The following is an 18863-nucleotide window of genomic DNA, read 5'->3' as shown; positions in this document are numbered from 1 at the left end:
CCATTAGGTCCAGTCATGGCCGACTCTGGGGTTGCGGTGCTCATCTTGCTTTAATGGCCAAGGGAGCTGGCATTTATCTGCAGACAGATTCCAGGTCATGTGGCCAGCATGACTAAGCCGCTTCTGACAAACCAGAGCAGTGCACGGAAACACCGTTTACCTTCCCGCCGGAGCGGTACCTATTTATCTACTTGCACTTTGATGTGCTTTCGAACTGCTAGGTGGGCAGGAGATACCAAGTCTACGTAGATGTTAATCCTTTTCCCGTTCAAATCCTTTTTAGCACCTCAATGGCTGAATTAATTAGCAGAGTAGTTTCTCCCCCTTCGCTCAGATCATGTCCAAAACTTAAGTCCAATTTTTCATCTTAAGAATTGGAAGCTTGCTGCTAAATGGAGGCGACTTTGGAGAGTTGCGAAGAAACGTCCCAGCGCCCCCCAGCCCCTCCTTCCTTCTGAATTTGGGGCCAGGTGTTGGGTGATCTGCGGATGAGCTGCCACTCCCCAGCCCAGGGAGTGTAGGGAGGCTGATTACTGTATTTTTCACTCTATAAGACGCACCCAACCATAGGACACACCTTATTTTAGAGGGGGAGAACAAGGGGGGAAAAATTCTCCCCCTCTCTGCTCAGCGTCCCTTCAGCGAAGCGGCAGGAGGAACGGAACCCCTTCCATTTCTCCTCCTGCTTCGCTGAAGGGGCGCTGCGCAGCTCTCCCTCTCTGCTGAAGCCAGGAGAGTCTTGCTCTCCCGGCTTCAGCAAAAGGAACCTGAAGCCTTTGGAGCGTAGTGCGAGGTCCCACTGCGCTCCAAAGGCTTCAGACGGCTATCCCTGAAGCCCGGAGAGCTCCAGGCTTCAGCGAAAGCAACGCGAAGCCTCCGGAGCGTGGAGGGAGCGCTCCCTCTGCGCTTCGGGGGCTTCGCATTGCTATCGCTGAAGCCAAGGAGCCTGCATTTGCTCCATAGGACGCACACACATTCCCCCTTAATTTTTGAAGGGGGAAAAGTGCGTCCTATAGAGCGGAAAATACGGTACTCCCATCTCAGCCTCTGATTCTGGAACGTACGGCGGTGATGGAATTCAGCCATCCTCCATCGCAGCTCGCCAGAAGCACCTCCTCAAACTAAGATGTTTTTTGAGTGTGTGCCTGGGTGTTTGTGAATGAATGAGAATGACCTCTGCTTTTGTCTTCCCCCAGCATGCGCAACAGCAAGTAAAACAAGTTCTGGAAGAGCTGACGGACACCAAAAATAAACTGGCTTACGAGAAAGGGAAACTTCAGGTATGTCAGCCTTGTGGAGTAACACAAGCCACTGGCTGTTTGCCTTCTCTCAGTTCTTCACTGCTGATAGACCTTTGCTCTTTTCAGTGCTGCTGTTTCCTGGGTGGGGATGAACAACTATCTCCGCTCCCCGCTCCCACCCAGCTTAAAAGGACTCAAGAGTAGAATGCCTCAGAATACTAGAGCTTTAGTCTTTTGGTGTTAACACAGCCCGAGTTGTAGTAGCGCTGACCATTGAGCCATCCTATTGTCTCTTGAAAGGCTGCCGAGTGATGACTACGCAGAAGAGCAGCAAAATCCTGGGGCCAACTGTGGTTTTATTGCTGAGGGCCACTTGGCTGTTTCGTTTTAGTTCTCAGGCTTTTGTACCTTATCAGGGCTTTTTTTCAGCCGGAACTGACTGGAATTCACTTCCGGCATCTCTCAGGTGGGCGCCATTGTCATTCTATTTATTTTTTTTAATATAAATTTTATTAAGATATAAAACACATACATACACATTTACACAATACACATATACAACACATTACCATATTTTCATAACATACCTGTCAGATCGGGGCCCACGTGCCCAGCCGGGAGCAGCGGGGAGAAAGGGGACCAGACATCGGGTTCCGGAGGCTTTCAGCAGGAGGGAGGGCATGAGTCAGGAGTAGTCACGCCCACCTCGGGGAGCGACGAAACGATCAAGAGGAAGGTAGAGAGTTGGGCGCGCGCGCCAAGTTCAAATGCAGCGGAAGCTGGCGCAGTAAGCAGCCCGGAGAGTGAGCCAGGTCCCAAAGCCCGCCGCAAGGAGGCGGAAGGGTCAGGGGGGTCCGCGTCAGAAGAGAGTAGGAGAGAAGAGACCACGGGGGGCAGAAGGACCCAGAGACGGAAGGAAAGGCGCAGGAGGTGGAGCAAGGCTAGGGTATTAAGCTGGTGTGCTAGAGGCGGAGACTCAGACGGGTCTTCGCCGGTCTGACATAGAAGACGTGGGGCTTCACATTGCAGTTTGGAAATGGAACCTGTAACCCAATAAAGACTCTTTTAACGTGAACGCTGGCTAACGTGGTCCTATGTGAGCTGGGACTGGGTAGCAGCCCTGACAATACCGTATTTTTCGCCCTATAGGACGCACTTTCCCCCCTCCAAAAATGAAGGGGAAATGTGTGTGCGTCCTATGGGGCGAATGCAGGCTTCAGGAAGCTATCCGCAAGCCTTCGGAGCCCGGCGGGAGTTCCCACCGGGCTCCCAAGGCTTGCGGACAGCAGCCTACAGAGATCTCCACGCCAGGTTTGAAGCGTTGGTTAAGCAAGGGCAACCGGGACCCAGACCGGAGGGGGTTGGGTTGGCACGGAGAGCAGGAGGGCTTGTGGCTCACTTCGATGGGAATTTGCAACAGTACCCCAATTTTCGAGCAGACGTAATGTGCGCACTGCAACTGCTGGCAAAAGACTTTAGAGATGAGGAAGAGAAAGTGGGGTTTATACTATCCCATTTGCATGGGGATGCTAAAGCGTGGCTGCGCAATTTGTGGAGGGATAAAGATCCGGCGCTTCAGAGTGCAGATGCCTTTATCAAAGCGATGGATGCGTGCTTTTTATCTACCGCTGACGTGGATCTTGCTCGACGGGAGATACATGGACTGAGACAAGGGAGGGCGAGCGTACGGCAGTATCACGCCCGCTTTTTTGCGCTGGTCAGTGCCTTGGAATGGGACCGGGATTCACCTCCAGTCAGAGACCTGTTCTGGGAGGGTCTGAGCAGTGCTGTTAAAGACGAAATTGCGAGGGGGGAGAGGCCCCGGAGCACACAGGAGGTGGTCCAAAGGGCGCTGACTGTGGGGGTGAGGCTGGAAGAACGTCCATGGTGCAGAGATGAAGGACGTGGAGGGCGCGAAGCAGCGAGAAGTTTCTCTTTCGTTCCCAGGGAAGCAGCGCGTGCGCAATCCACACCTCCGCCAGGAGGGGGAGTGGAACCTATGGAGGTGGGAGGCGCCAGGGCTCAGTCAGCTACCAGAGCCCCAGCACCGGGAGCAGTCAAGACTAAGCCTCCTAGAGGGAACCGGAAGTGTTACATCTGCGACAGCCCTCAACACTTGGCGAGAGAGTGTCCCCAGAGGAACTCCAAGCACACTGCAGCCTCCGCAACGGTGATAGCAGCCACGCAGCACAGCGAACCCCAGCAGGGAAACGACGATGTCTGGCTGGAGGCAGAGGCACTGGGGCCCAGCCAGACGAATCAGTGAAGCAGTCCCCAGCGATCTTGCAACCCACAGACCCCCTCCCACCCAAACCAGTAGTGCAGCTCACCGCATCTCTCCAGCTACCCAATGGCATCACTATAGACGTGCCACTTTCTGTGGACTCTGGAAGCAATGCAGACTTTATAGCGCAGGATTTTGTGGAGCAGCACGCTATACAGCTACTGCCTGCCACTCTGCCCCTGCAAGTCGTCACAGTGGATGGCAGAGAGTTGCTGGGGGGGCAGGTGATGAAGCAGACGCCGCCAATGGTGATGCGACTTGGTAACCACAGGGAAGTCATCAGTTTTAATGTCACCCGACTGTCGGACACGCCCATTGTGTTGGGCGTGAGTTGGCTGGACAGGCACAGTCCGACTCTGGCTTGGTACCAGCGACAGCTGATCTTCGGCTCTTCTTATTGTGCCGAGCACTGCATCCTGCCCAGACAGGAGGGAGAGGAGGAGGAATCACAGCTGCAGTTGGGAACGTTGCAAGCAGTCCCCCACAAATACGCGGACTTTCTGGAGGTCTTCTGCGAGAAGGAGGTGGACAAGCTACCCCCTCACAGGCAGTATGACTGCAAGATTGACCTCCTACCAGGGGCGACGCTGCCGAAAGGGAAGCTGTATTCCATGTCTGAGGACGAACTACAGGAACGCAAACAGTTCATAGATCACAATTTGGAGCGCGGTTTCATCTGGGAGTCCAAGGCAGTGGGGGGCAGTCCTGTTTTCTTCGTGAAGAAGAAAGACACGCCCCAAAAAAGACTTGTAGTTGATTTTCGCCTCTTGAACAAGATGACCAAGCCCTCTGATTTCCCCATGCCCAGGATTGACGACCTCCTAGCGACGGTGCGCAAGGGACGCGTGTTCACCAAGTTGGACCTGCGAGGGGCGTACAATCTCATCCGCATGAGGGAAGGCGATGAGTGGAAGACAGCCATGTTCACGCCTCTGGGCACCTACGAATACAGAGTGATGCCGTTTGGATTGCAAAACGGTTCTCACTGTTTTCAAGCTTTCATACATCATGTGTTGGCGGGACTCCTCTACAAGAAGTGTGTCTGCTTCCTGGATGACATCCTGATATTCTCCGAATCGCAGCAAGCACATGACCAAGACGTTCGGGAGGTGCTGAAGAGGCTGCAGCAGCATAGACTGTACGCCAAACTGGAGAAGTGCCAGTTCGACACGACGGAGGTGGATTTCTTGGGCTACAAATTGTCGGACAAGGGGCTAGCCATGGACAGCGCCAAGGTTCGCGCGGTGTTGGATTGGAAGAGCCCGCGCAACCGGAAGGAGGTCCAGCGGTTTGTGGGCTTCGCCAACTTCTATCGCAAGTTTATCAAGGGGTTCGCGATGCAGACGGCGGCTATTACGGACACACTAAGCTCCAAGAAAAAGAAATTCATCTGGACGGAGCAGGCGGAGCAGTCCTTTCAAGCACTCAAGCGTCTCTTCGCGTCGGAAGAGCAACTGCTGCATATCGACCCCAGCAGACCGATGCGGGTAGAGACAGACGCGTCCGATAGAGCCGTGGGAGCTGTCCTGCTGCAGAGAGACCCGCAGGGGGTCTGGAGGCCGGGAGCGTTCTACTCCAGAAAGCTCAGCAAGTCGGAGCAGAACTACACCATCTGGGACAGGGAGTTGCTGGCCATTCATGCAGCGTTCAAAGCGTGGAGGCATTTCCTGATCGGAGCCAAGCACACAGTGCAAGTCTGCACGGACCACAAGAATCTGGAGCACTGGCGCACGGCGCAGTTCCTGAACCAGAGGCAGATACGTTGGGCAGAGTTCTTTGCTGACTTCGATTTCCGAATAGAGTACGTCCCAGGCGACACCAACATCATGGCGGATGCACTGTCCCGGAAACCGCAATACCTCGAAGAGGCGACGCCAGCGGCAGCCATGCACATCTTCGCGCCAACAGCGTGGGCGTGCGCTTCAGCCACAGTAGACCTGGATGCGGTGCGGCGGGCGTTGCAGGATGACTCATTCGCGCAGGCGAAGATGGCCGAGGTGCACAAGGGCACGGCGAAGAGCGACGAGTTCCAGATACGAGACGGCCTGCTCTTACGTAAAGGGGCCATCTACGTGCCGGGAGACGAACTTCGCGCCAAGGTACTGCAACAGTTGCACGACGCACCCACGGCCGGACACTTTGGCACAGAAAAAACGGTGGAATTAGTCGCAAGGGACTTTTGGTGGCCCAGACTGAGAGGGGAGGTCGCGGACTACGTCACGAGGTGCGACACCTGCCAGAGGGCCAAGCCGGTGCACAAACCACCGGCGGGACTGCTGGAACCGCTGCAAACGCCGTTTGAACCGTGGGAGAGGGTGGCCCTGGACTTTGTCACGGATCTACCCAGCTCGAGAGGCAAGACAGCTGTACTAGTGGTGGTGGACTTGTTCACCAAGATGGCGCATTTCATACCGTGTGCGAAGGTGGCCACGGCGGAACAAACAGCCAAACTGTTCATAGATCACGTGTTCAAAGTGCACGGTCTGCCGCGGTCTATACTGTCCGACCGCGGACGCCAGTTCATCTCGAATTTCTGGCAGAAGCTGATGGGCTTCCTGAACGTCAAGATCAACCTGACATCAGCGAGACACCCGCAGACCAACGGGCAAGCGGAGAGGGTCAATGCCATCATGCAGCAGTACCTGAGATGCTATGCCAATCAACAGCCTGCGACGTGGGTGGATTACCTGCCGCTCGCCGAGTTCGCCTACAACAACACGAAGCACGTGTCCACAGGGGTGACGCCGTTCTTCGCCAACAATGGGAGGAATCCCAGAACCTTCCCGGGACTGGAGAGAGTAGGGGAAGGGGAACCGCAGACGGCGGACGCTTTCGCGTCTGAGTTGCAGGAGGTCCACGATCAACTCCGACGGCAGCTGGAGCTAGCGAAGCACGCATACAAGGTGCAAGCTGACAAGCACAGGCGGGTTGGCGAAGAGATCCGAGTGGGAGACTGGGTCTGGTTGGCAGCCCACGCAGTGCCGACCAGATCGTTAGCCAAGAAGAAGTTGGGGCACAAGCAACTCGGTCCATACCAAGTCGAAGCACAGATCAACCCAGTAGCTTTCCGGCTGGTGCTGCCGGAGGGTTCCAGGATGCATCCGGTGTTCCACAGGTCGGTGCTCACTCCCTACAAGGCACCTCACAGATTCCAGGAACCAGGAACAGCACCGAGTCCGTCTCAGGAGCGGACGGAGGCGGGGAGATTGCCACAGCAGGACCCCATCAACGAAGTCACGGAGATTTTGGACTCCAGATGGGGGGAAGAGGGAGTAGAATACCTCCTAGCCAGAGAGGGCACCCGGGCCAGTGCTAATAGCTGGGTGCCAGACTACGCTTTGGAGGAACCCCTGCTCAAGGACGAGTTTCATGCCCTTTTCCCACACAGACCCATGCCAGCAGGCTTCTTCGACGACTGGTTGTTCACGCCCACACTTTCCTCCAGCACGTTCCATGGATTCGACTCGGACGGGGAGCCCGCACCGGGCACCCGTTCCCCAGAGGGGTCACCGGAGGGTTCGGCGTCGGACTCCTCGTATTGGTGGGACGATCGACCAGAGGAGCAGTGGCGCCGGAGGTGGTTGGAGATGCCAGGTCGAGCGACCGACGCAGAGACTGACATGGACGTGTTCGGGGAGGATCTTGGGTTCGAGCACGGCGGCACTGAAATGGAGGCGGAGCAGATCAACGTTGACGAACGCGAGGAGGAGGACTCGGAGGTCTTCAGTTGGCGGCCAGCGACGGGGAGCGAACTGTATCCGGCATTCACTCCCGTGATGATGGAGCACCCAGCACCCACACCTGAAAGCGGGGAGGGGGGAAGGGGGGGCTTCGAGGGGGGGATGGATGTCAGGGGTTCAGGAGCAGAGACGCAGAGAAGGGAGGAGACAGAGAGCGAGGGGGAGGAATACGAAGGAAGGATGAGTGGGGATGACGACCCGAGATCACCGAGCCTGTCCAGTGAGTCCGAGGATTCCCAGAAGGGAGCGCCAGCGGTCAGAGCAAGGGGGGAAAGCAGGGGGACACCCCAGGAAGAAGGGTCCAGAGAGGGATCAGAGAGCAGCAGTTGGAGATCGGGGCCCACGTGCCCAGCCGGGAGCAGCGGGGAGAAAGGGGACCAGACATCGGGTTCCGGAGGCTTTCAGCAGGAGGGAGGGCATGAGTCAGGAGTAGTCACGCCCACCTCGGGGAGCGACGAAACGATCAAGAGGAAGGTAGAGAGTTGGGCGCGCGCGCCAAGTTCAAATGCAGCGGAAGCTGGCGCAGTAAGCAGCCCGGAGAGTGAGCCAGGTCCCAAAGCCCGCCGCAAGGAGGCAGAAGGGTCAGGGGGGTCCGCGTCAGAAGAGAGTAGGAGAGAAGAGACCACGGGGGGCAGAAGGACCCAGAGACGGAAGGAAAGGCGCAGGAGGTGGAGCAAGGCTAGGGTATTAAGCTGGTGTGCTAGAGGCGGAGACTCAGACGGGTCTTCGCCGGTCTGACATAGAAGACGTGGGGCTTCACATTGCAGTTTGGAAATGGAACCTGTAACCCAATAAAGACTCTTTTAACGTGAACGCTGGCTAACGTGGTCCTATGTGAGCTGGGACTGGGTAGCAGCCCTGACAATACCGTATTTTTCGCCCTATAGGACGCACTTTTCCCCCTCCAAAAATGAAGGGGAAATGTGTGTGCGTCCTATGGGGCGAATGCAGGCTTCAGGAAGCTATCCGCAAGCCTTCGGAGCCCGGCGGGAGTTCCCACCGGGCTCCCAAGGCTTGCGGACAGCAGCCTGCAGCCCGAAACCCAGGGAGCGCTCCGCAGCGCACCCCGGGCTTCGGTTAACTATCCGCAAGCCTTCTGAGCGTGGCGGGAGTTCCCGCCGGGCTCCGAAGGCTCACGGATATCAGCCAGTTCTGGGGGCTGGGGTCAGGGGGAACCTCTTCCCCCGCCCCAGCCCCATGGCTGGAGGGGGGGGGAATAATCCCCCCCTTTATTTCCTCCAAAAAAAACTAGGTGCGCCCTATGGGCCGGTGTGCCCTATAGGGCGAAAAATATGGTAAAACATACCTACATTATTCTATATAATACCTACCTATACTGTACATATCGACATACCTACACACCTACCCCATACTGACACCCACCAAGTGACTTGACTTCCAGCCGTTCTTATTACGCTACTTTATTTTTCCAACTAGCTTAAATGCATTTCATTATTTCTTTAATCTCTTCTTCTATCTTGACTTTCCTTTCACTAATCATTTTCTGGATTCACTCAATATTTGTCAGAAATTCTACTTTTCCCACATAAATTTTGATGTATTCCTTAAGGAATTAAGGAGCACCATTGCCATTCTAAGAGAACAAGGGAGGCGTTCAGGTTGAGTTCCAGCACCTCTTTTTCTAGAAAAATGGCACTGTTTATTATGATTTTTTTATATTATTATTATTATTTATTGTTATTATTTAAATTTATATGTTGCCCTTCTTCATAAGATCTTAGGGCGATTCACAGGATGAAATACAAGATATGAACAAGTAAATAATTAAAACCCAAACAGCAATAATTTGCAGAGAGGAAACTCGCAATTGCATGTGCGCATCATTAAAAAGGCTCTTAATCCAAGCAAAATGGCAGGTTGTACCTCTGAGGTAGCTTTGTGTTGTTACGAGATAAAATTATTATTTTTTAAGAAAGGAAAAGGAAAGAAGGCTCCATCATGCTGAATGCGTTTGAGCTTGTTATTTTGAAAGCGGTGTGCGCAGGGACCCTTTAAATTGGGGGCGGGGAGCCTGTGGCTCTCAGTGGTGGTGGACTACAACTCCCATCATCTCTTGCCATTGGCCATGCCAGCTGGGGTTGATGGGGTGTTAAACAGCAGCTGGAGGTTCCTCAGCCTTCTTCAAAGCGTTACAGGTGTTGCGTTCGCAAAGTAAAGGAAGGATTGAACTCTGATTAATAAGAATACACACAGAGACTTGAACCAGCAAGACTCTGGGAAGGGTGTGTATAATCGTGTCTCTCTCTGCTTGTCCGTCAGCTCTCCGCAGCCCCTGGCCCAGGTGTTTTATTCACAAAAGAACATTTTTCAGAGTGTTCGCAAGAACCAATAAGATTTCTTCTGAGCATTTCAACAAACCCACGTGGGGAGAAAGTTAAACTACTAAAACTAATTAGCATGTGTATATTTTGGTGTAAATAAGTTGAGAACTACAAAGGGGTAGTAAATAGTTGAGAACTACAAAGGGGTGCATCTGGCAACCCCAGAGCTGAGAAATAAACATGATAAGAAGGATGGCCAGAAAGACCAGATCACGATCACCTTCATGTGAGATCTGTTTCCTGGCCCTAAGATTAACATCCCAAGATAAATATATAAGAAACTACTTCAAAGAAGCTTGTTCACTAGCTTTATGACCCAAGATGCCTGCCTGGCAAAGCAACCGGGCTGAACTGGGCTGTGTACGTGACGAGAAATGGGCAGTTGAGGAAATGGCCAGAGATGCAGAGGTGTAGATTAATCAAGAATCATATAAAAATAGTTTAAACCCAGTCAACGCAATGCTTTCATTGCTGACACAGGCGGCTTACTCTATATCTGTTATAATTCCTCATAGCAATCCCACCTGATCACTACATCTCTGGATATTTGCACTCCTACAACAGGAGTACAATGTAAACTACTTTTCGGCAAGATCCAACCCGGCAAAGTTGTGCTTCTGTGGTAAGAAACGGAGCAACTAGTCCTTCTGATGTGGTTTTTGATACTTGTTTAACATGTTGGGATACTGCCAGGGAGACAAAGTCCATCATGGCCCCCAAGCCGGCTGCCGGACGATCCATTGATCTCCCGTAGATACAGTATCAGCAATTAGCGACACGAGTTTCTAGAAATAGCTTGCCACATTCCAGAGCTCATGCACACTCTACCAGCAGATAATTCACAGCGGAAGTTGCACGCAGGAGAGCATTATTTACAAGTTTTATTCAGCGTTGATCAGAACGAAGTAAAACATGACTTTCTGCATCAGTGTCTCCAGACACAGAGAGAGAAAACAAAAGCAACAGAAAACATCCTGTGAACAGGAAATGCGCAGACTCTGTGACTCACAAAGCCTGCTCCCTTTTAAGGTGGAACGGAAATATCCTAACATCACATTGGAGCAGCATCTGGAGATGGATCAGTGGGAACCTTGCCTCCATAGCACCCCTCAAGCTTTCAAAGGGAGCCTGAAATTTGATTTTGGCTCCAGCCAGACTCCACTGGGCTTCCGCTATGTTTTTCTTTTTTTTCCAGTTCCACGTGTGCCTATAAACAACAAAGCAACCAGATTCCCCCCCCCCTTTTGCCAATTATTTTTATTGACGTTCCATAATTTTTAACAAATTGTCACCAAATCAATACAAATTCAACACAGATTTGAAAGTTGGGCTTCCCTCCCACCCCAGAAGTCCCCTCTATTTTCCTCCCTCCTTTGCTGCTTCCAAAAAAATAACTTTTTTCCAACTATCATTTCATCCCTTCTCCCTACACATCACCTGTTCAGTTACCAATTTCTGCTATGCCTTTTTATGCATTGTTCTAGCCTGTCCTCAAAATAGTCGAGTGTGGAGTAAATCCTCTTCTATCTATCTATAATAGTCGTTCGTAAGTCTTCAGACATTTCCTTCTGATACCTCTTGAGTAACACTTTGCCTGAGAAAAACAGATCTCGCTTCCTCCCAAACAACAATACACACATTCCTACTTAACATGGCCTTGGACGTTGCTGTCTGACATCTGGCCCCAGTAATCAACAACTCGGCCTCACTGGTGTGGTATGCAGGGGGTGAAAATGAAACCCCTAGGGGTGTGGTTTTCGTTTTTTGTTTTGTATAAATATACGCAGTGGTAGCTCAAGTTGCATACGCTTCAGGTTACAGACTCCGCTAACCCAGAAATAGTGCTTCAGGTTAAGAACTTTGCTTCAGGATGAGAAGAGAAATGCTGCAGCGGCAGCAGGAGGCCCCATTAGCTAAAGTGGTGCTTCAGGTTAAGAACAGTTTCAGGTTAAGTACAGACCTCCGTAACGAATTAAGTACTTAACCTGAAGTACCACTGTAATATACACCCCCCCTCCCACGCTGCCAACCTCTCAGCATCAGAAATTAACAGGTAGGCTTCACAGAGGCAGAAGGAAGGTGGAAAGTCTTAATTTAAACCAGGCATAGGCAAACTCTGGCCCTCTGGATGTTTTGAGACTACAATTCCCATCATCCCTGACCACTGTTAGCTAGGGATGATGGAAGTTGTAGTTCCAAAACATCTGGAGGGCCAGAGTTTGCCTATGCCTGATTTAAACGATGCCTTGCATTTGGAGTCTTTATGACTACAGTGGTACCTCGGGTTAAGTACTTAATTCATGCCAGAGGTCCGTTCTTAACCTGAAACTGTTCTTAACCTGAAGCACCACTTTAGCTAATGGGGCCTCCTGCTGCTGCCACGCTGCCGGAGCACAATTTCTGTTCTCATCCTGAAGCAAAGTTCTTAACCTGAAGCACTATTTCTGGGTTAGCAGAGTCTGTAACCTGAAGCGTACGTAACCTGAAGCGTATGTAACCTGAGGTACCACTGTATTTAGACAGGAAGACGAGGATGGAGACAGAAATAAGTTACCAGCTAGGAAGCATACATTTTCAGGGTCACAGGGAGCTGCCAAGTATCGCGTCAGACCCCATTCACTGGGAAATATGTCTCATTCATTTAAATGGTTCTTAGCTTTCATGCAAGTATCTTTAGGACAGCATTCATGAAATAGCTTTTCTCAGTTGAAAACAAAGCACCTGCACAAACTCGCAGAAAAGTAGCTGTCAGTGGCCAGTGTGGGTTTTACAGTGGTACCTCAGGTTACATACGCTTCAGGTTACACACTCCGCTAAGCCAGAAATAGTGCTTCAGGTTAAGAACTTTGCTTCAGGATAAGAACAGAAATCGGGCTCCGGCGGCGCAGCGGCAGCAGGAGGCCCCATTAGCTAAAGTGGTGCTTCAGGTTAAAACAGTTTCAGGTTGAGAACGGACCTCTGGAATGAATTAAGTACTTAACCCGAGGTACCACTGTATTTAAATACCACCCGGATTGTGCCTTTATTGGACCCCTTTTTCCTCTGAGTTTGGCAAACGCCATTGCTGTTTCCAGATCGCAGCCGCGTATTTTAGAAGGCTCTGGAACACGTGTCGTCTTTCGTTTATCATAGACTAGAGTGAAGCAGCTGGAAGAAAAGGCGCAGTCCCTCCAGGACACACGCTCAGAAAACAGCCGGCTTCGCAAACTGAACACCGCCTTGGAGACAAAGTGTAACCAGGTACCATCCAGTTATATCGACCTACAGCGTGGGTTGCCAGTCTTTCTGGGCTGAAGGACAGGCTGGGGAAATTCCTCTTTGTGCCATGACATAATTAGATTCTGTACTCAGAAAGTCAGCGCAAAGATTTCTGCTTGCGCAACAGAGCTTCCCACTCTCCTCCTCCTCCCCCTGTGTGCCCCCGAAATCTGTCCTAGGGGGGCAGGATGCACTCAGGAGAAGGGGTGGGGAGTCCCACTGTGCTAGTGGAAATCCTTGCACTGATAGTAGAATACTGCCCATTATGCTTGGTGCATATTTACATATTTTCTGCATTAATGAAACAGCAATATTTTGACTTTTCTGGCATTTGGAAGCAGAGCGCTAGAAGTCTTAATCAAGCTTTCTGAGCATTGGTCAGGTATTGTTATTCTATTTTGCAGCTACTCTGCACCAGCATAAGGATTGGAAAACAATACAGTGGTAAAGGTAAAAGGTAAAGGGACCCCTGACCATTAGGTCCAGTCGTGGCTGACTCTGGGGTTGCGGCGGTCATCTCGCTTTATTGGCCAAGGGAGCCAGCGTACAGCTTCCGGGTCATGTGGCCAGCATGACTAAGCCGCTTCTGGCAAACCAGAGCAGCACACAGAAACGCCGTTTACCTTCCCGCCTATTTATCTACTTGCACTTTGACGTGCTTTCGAACTGCTAGGTTGGCAGGAGCAGGAACCGAGTAACGGGAGCTCACCCCATCACGGGGATTCGAACTGATGACCTTCTGATCAGCAAGTCCTAGGCTCTGTGGTTTAACCTACAGCGCCACCCGCATCCCTAGAATACAGTTGTGCCTCGGATTAAGTACTTAATTCATGCCGGAGGTCCGTTCTTAACCTGAAACTGTTCTTAACCTGAAGCACCACTTTAGCTAATGGGGGCCTCCTGCTGCCGCCGCGCTACCGGAGCACGATTTCTGTTCTCATCCTGAAGCAAAGTTCTTAACCCGAGGTACTATTTCTGGGTTAGCAGAGTCTGTAACCTAAAGCGTATGTAACCTGAAGCGTATGTAACCCGAGGTACCACTGTAATTCGTTTTTCCAAAACAACTAAATTCTGTGCCAGTGTCCAGATTCCATGGGTGTTAATGGATGCATGGAATGCAGAGAGCTCAGGAGATATTGCTGGTGGAAACGAGCTTTCTTTGAAGAGCCTCGTTTCAGCTTTTCATTGCCTCACTTTTCAGATGAATGCCGAACTTGCCTCCATTAGGATCAACACACAGAGGATGGAAGCAAAGCTAAAACAGGTACTGGAACAATGGCAAGGCCTTTCAGTTAACACCCTCATGAGAAAATGTAAATAGGGACTGATAATTGAAAATGGATATTTATAATAATAGGTTAACATATGGAGTAAGGATGAAAGCTAGAGGGTAAGGATTTGCTGAATTAAATATCTGAACTGGAATACAAAATGGGAGGTGCGAGGAGGTCAAGAAACCAGTGAAGAAAATACAAGATTTGAAAATATTAATGTATTTCAGTTCTGATTGTTGGCTTTTCTCTTTGTTCTTATTCTTTATTTTTAATTTTATTCTTTTCTATCAACTGTTTTTCTACTGTGTATTTTTGTTTTGTTTTGCTTTTTGTAGTTTGAATGTTGGATTTTGTTGGAATTTGTTTTTATTGTTTTATTTATGAAATAATAATAAATAATCATTAAAAAAAAAACAACACCCTCATGTTTCGGACCACAAAGGGTCCACAGCAAAGGACCCTATTCTTTCTGACAAATATACAGAATAAGAACAAACGGTGGCTGTTCAGATCATCGTTCTGGCGTTGTAAGGCCTGCCAGACTCTGCTTTCGAAATGCATTACCTGTGCTGGGACTTATATTCAGCCTCACCTGAATACGTGATTTCTCAGTATGGCTAGTAAGTGAAGAAATATTGCAGGGGGAAGGGGAGAAACTCAGCCAAGGAACACAAGGCTTTCCACCTTGTCCTTCCTTCAAGTCCGCTCTCATCCTGCATAGTTGTCTCTGGGCCACAGAGATGGCTTGAGGGTTCACCACTTTCTATAGCTCCCAAAGCCATAGGGAAGGCTTGGGCTTGCTTGGGCCTCCCCAAAGTTGTTATGAGAACTAGAGCACTTGAATGTGAGGCGCTACTGCCTCCAGGATGGCTGTGGCGCCAAAAGAGGGGTGGTTAGCTTGTTGTGACACACACACAACCTCCTGCCCAGAAGCTGTTTCCCACTTTAGGGGTGTGTGTGTAAAGGTAAAGGGACCCCTGACCATCAGGTCCAGTCATGGTCGACTCTGGGGTTGCGGCGCTCATCGCGCTTTACTGGCCGAGGGAGCCGGCGTACAGCTTCCAGGTCATGTCGCCAGCATAACAAAGTCGCTTCTGGTGAACTAGAGCAGCATACAGAAATGCAGTTTCCCTTCCCGCCAGAGCGGTACCTATTTATCTACTTGCACTTTGACGTGCTTTCAAACTGCTAGGTGGGCAGGAGCAGGGACAGAACAACAGGAGCTCACTCCGTCGCGGGGATTCGAACCGCTGACCTTCTGATCGGCAAGCCCTAGGCTCCGTGGTTTAAGCCACAGCGCCACCCACGTCCCTCTGTGTGTGTGTATGTGTATAAAATATTTTTTATTAAATTTTCTTTTACATTTTAGAATATTCATTTAGACAACCTTAAAATATCAATGACTTCCCTTTTTCTGTTTCCATGGATCATTTTGCATAGCAATAAATCCCTGCATGTTTTACATAAACTAAACCATTCAGTATTCCATTGTTTCTGCCATCAAAACTTATTTACACTGTTGAATTTGTCTGAATGCTGCCCATGTTTTCAAGTGTACACAGTTACCCCCCCCCCAACACTTCAGATGCATATTTGTGGGACCCACACTGTTTTTGTAATTTTAAGTTTCTTGAAACTGCTTTTAAACATTGTGCAATGTTGCATCTTAATTGTTGCGATCCACCCTGGGACCTTAGGGCAAAGTGGTGGATAATAAATTGTAGTCGTCATCATTATCTCAGGGGTGGTGCTGGCTTGAAGGGAAGCAAGTGGAAAGAAAGCATTTGATTAGCAGATTTGACAAAATTGACTCCCAGGCAGGCTGTCCCACATTTAGTTCCTGTGTGCTGCTCAGGATGAAGGCAATATGTCTGCACAATCTTCAGTCCATGCTCAATATTTAAATAAACATAGACAGTGATAGGTCCCTGGCACCCTCTCCTTTCACCTCCATTTTGAAAACCTCGATATCTGAAAGTAGAGACACTTCGGCTTATTTTCTGTTAATATGTATGTGCATATGTAAAATTTTTGGGACACGGGTAGCACTGCGGGTTAAACCACAGAGCCTAGGACTTGCCGATCAGAAGGTCGGTGGTTCAAATCCCCGCAACAGGGTGAGCTCCCGTTGCTTGATCCCTGCTCCTGCCAACCTAACAGTTCAAAAGCACATCAGAGTGAAAGTAGATAAATAGATACCGCTCCAGCGGGAAGGTAAATGGCATTTCCGTGTGCTGCTCTGGTTCGCCAGAAGTGGCTTAGTCATGCTGGCCACATGACCTGGAAGCTGTACGCCGGCTCCCTTGACCAATAAAGCGAGATGAGCGTCACAACCACAGAGTCAGCCACAACTGGACCTAATGGTCAGGGGTCCCTTTACCTTTGTTAAATTTTAGGAATAAACACGGTGTGAAATTAATCGCTCAAACACACCTTGTCCATGTGTAAGAATTACAGAGGATGATTTTAAAAGCTAGTCCTACTCACAATAGACCTATTGAAGCTAATGAGCACAACTAACCTAGGTTCATTAATTTCAGTGAGTCTGCTCCACATAGGACTTGGTTAATACAACCCAGGAAAATTGTAAGGTACGCCATTGTTGTTAATTCCTAAGTAATCAGGTGAGAGATCAGGAGAGGAGCATCTATACTCTCAAGGAGTCTAAACCAAGCATACAACGAAAAAGACATTAGGTGTAGAGGTAGTTTTAGTTTTAGTTTAGAGGTAGTTTTAAAAACACAGAATCAGGAGTGGAATTCAGGTCTACTTCATAGCTGTCAACTCTTCCCTTTTTTTAAGGGAAATTCCCTTATTCCGAATAGGATTCCTCGCAAGAAAAGGGAAAGGTTGACAGCTATGGTCTACTTACCAGTCTGTGCAACTCCTCCCCCTAATTTAAATGGAAGAAACCGGATTGGTGGGCTGTTCTACTCTGCTTGGGTCACACTTTGAGCTCAGAGGTTAGGCCTCATGACATCACAAACAGAGCAGGGTGATGTCTTGGTGACTTCAGAGAGAACACATGTTGATTTATCTTTGGATAGGAGGGGTTGTTGAGCATTTAAACTTCAAACAGCCACCAAGAAGCGCAGATTTAAAATGGCTTCCTTGAGACTCCCTCAGTGACGCAACAACTCTTATAAATTGACTCGTCGTTGGGCTGAGAGGCAGGATTTGCAAATGGAGCCCTTGCCAACCATTAAGTTGCCAGACGTTAGGGGCATCTGTTTTCGTCTCGCGTTGCTTTCTCCGGTTGCTTGGTTTCCCCTGTTCGGGCAGCTAGTGCTATAGTAAAAATGCCTCTCCAAAAAAGAAAGTCATCTGAGAATTGCTGGCCGCAGAAATCCAATGAGCGTTTTAGATCATGCCTGGCCTGTGAGACCAAGGGACTTCGTGGGCGACCTTCTACTGCGTGCTCCCCTGAGCGCAGAGTTCGTTTCATGTTAGATCTGCCTGGAAGGGAGGCTGCCTCTGAGTGTGGGGATTGTCCCCCAGCCTCTCCGAGGGTCCTCTTCAGGGCTATAAAGGCCACGAAAGAAAAGCTGGACACTAAAAAAGATACCAGCGACTTAGAAACTGAGTGGGATATAACCAGTGAGGGGACAGATCTTCAGAGGGTGAGTGCCATGCCTGAAAATGGTGAAGATGGAGAGGTAAAGGTACCCTGACCATTAGGTCTAGTCGTGACCGACTCTGGGGTTGCGGCGCTCATCTCGCTTTATTGGCCAAGGGAGCCGGCGTTCAGCTTCCGGGTCATGTGGCCAGCATGACTAAGCCGCTTCTGGCGAACCAGAGCAGCGCACGGAAACGCCGTTTACCTTCCCGCTGGAGCGGTACCTATTTATCTACTTGCACTTTGACGTGCTTTCGAACTGCTAGGTTGGCAGGAGCAGGGACGGAGCAACGGGAGCTCACCTCATCACTGGGATTCAAACCGCTGACCTTCTGTTTGGCAAGTCCTAGGCTCTGTGGTTTAACCCACAGCGCCACCTGCGTCCCTAAATGTATAAAATGCATAAATGTACAAAATGTATAAAAGGCATAAAATGTAGCTGAACCTAATAACTTAGGCCATGCACATAATTCCCGTTTACTCTGCGTTCAGTGTGTCCCCAGTGGTTTGGGAAGTGGTGTACCTATCCTATTGTTACTTACGAAATACTGTGTTTTGATGGATGGGTTCCCCCCCATCTCCCCAAACCAGTTCCGATCCAAATTGAGAAACCTGGCCGTATGTTAAAAGATGGTCCATGTACTGTGTGCGCCTTAGATCTAATATGAACTGGGGAAATGGAGGTCCTGGAAAATTGGGACGTGGGTGGCACTGTGGTCTAAACCACCAAACCTACTTCGGCTTGCCGATCAGAAGGTCGGCAGTTTGAATCCCTGTGATGGGGTGAGCTCCCGTTGCTCTGTCCCAGCTCCTGCCAACCTAGCAGTTCGAAAGCATGCCAGTGCAAGTAGATAAATAGGTACCGCTGCAGCGAGAAGGTAAATGGTGTCTCCGTGCGCTCTGCTTTCCGTCATGGTGTCCCGTTGTGCCAGAAGAGGTTTAGTCATGCTGGCCACATGATGCGGAAAGCTCTCTGTGGACAAATGCCGGCTCCCTTGGCCTGAAAGCGAGATGAGCGCCGCAACCCCATAGTTGCCTTTGACTGGACTTAACCGTCGAGGGTCCTTTACCTTTCTACTGGAAAACCTCTGAGCAAATAGCTCGTCAA

General features: G+C 50.3%; 1 protein-coding gene across 4 annotated transcripts in view; it reads left to right on the top strand.

Annotated features, from left to right (window-relative positions):
- Positions 1-18863, top strand: part of CCDC150 (coiled-coil domain containing 150) — a 59029-nt gene that overhangs the window by 23934 nt on the left and 16232 nt on the right. For all 4 annotated transcript variants that reach the window (XM_082227381.1, XM_082227382.1, XM_082227380.1 and 1 more), the window contains exons 15-17: positions 1197-1280; positions 12740-12847; positions 14067-14129. In XM_082227381.1, coding sequence (XP_082083507.1) covers positions 1197-1280; positions 12740-12847; positions 14067-14129 — 255 coding nt within the window. The remainder of the gene's footprint in view (positions 1-1196; positions 1281-12739; positions 12848-14066; positions 14130-18863) is intronic.

Source organism: Podarcis vaucheri, assembly GCF_965113315.1.
Source record: "Podarcis vaucheri genome assembly, chromosome: 1".
In the NCBI taxonomy this organism is placed as follows: domain Eukaryota; kingdom Metazoa; phylum Chordata; class Lepidosauria; order Squamata; family Lacertidae; genus Podarcis; species Podarcis vaucheri.
This window is presented reverse-complemented; position numbering and strand designations above follow the sequence as displayed.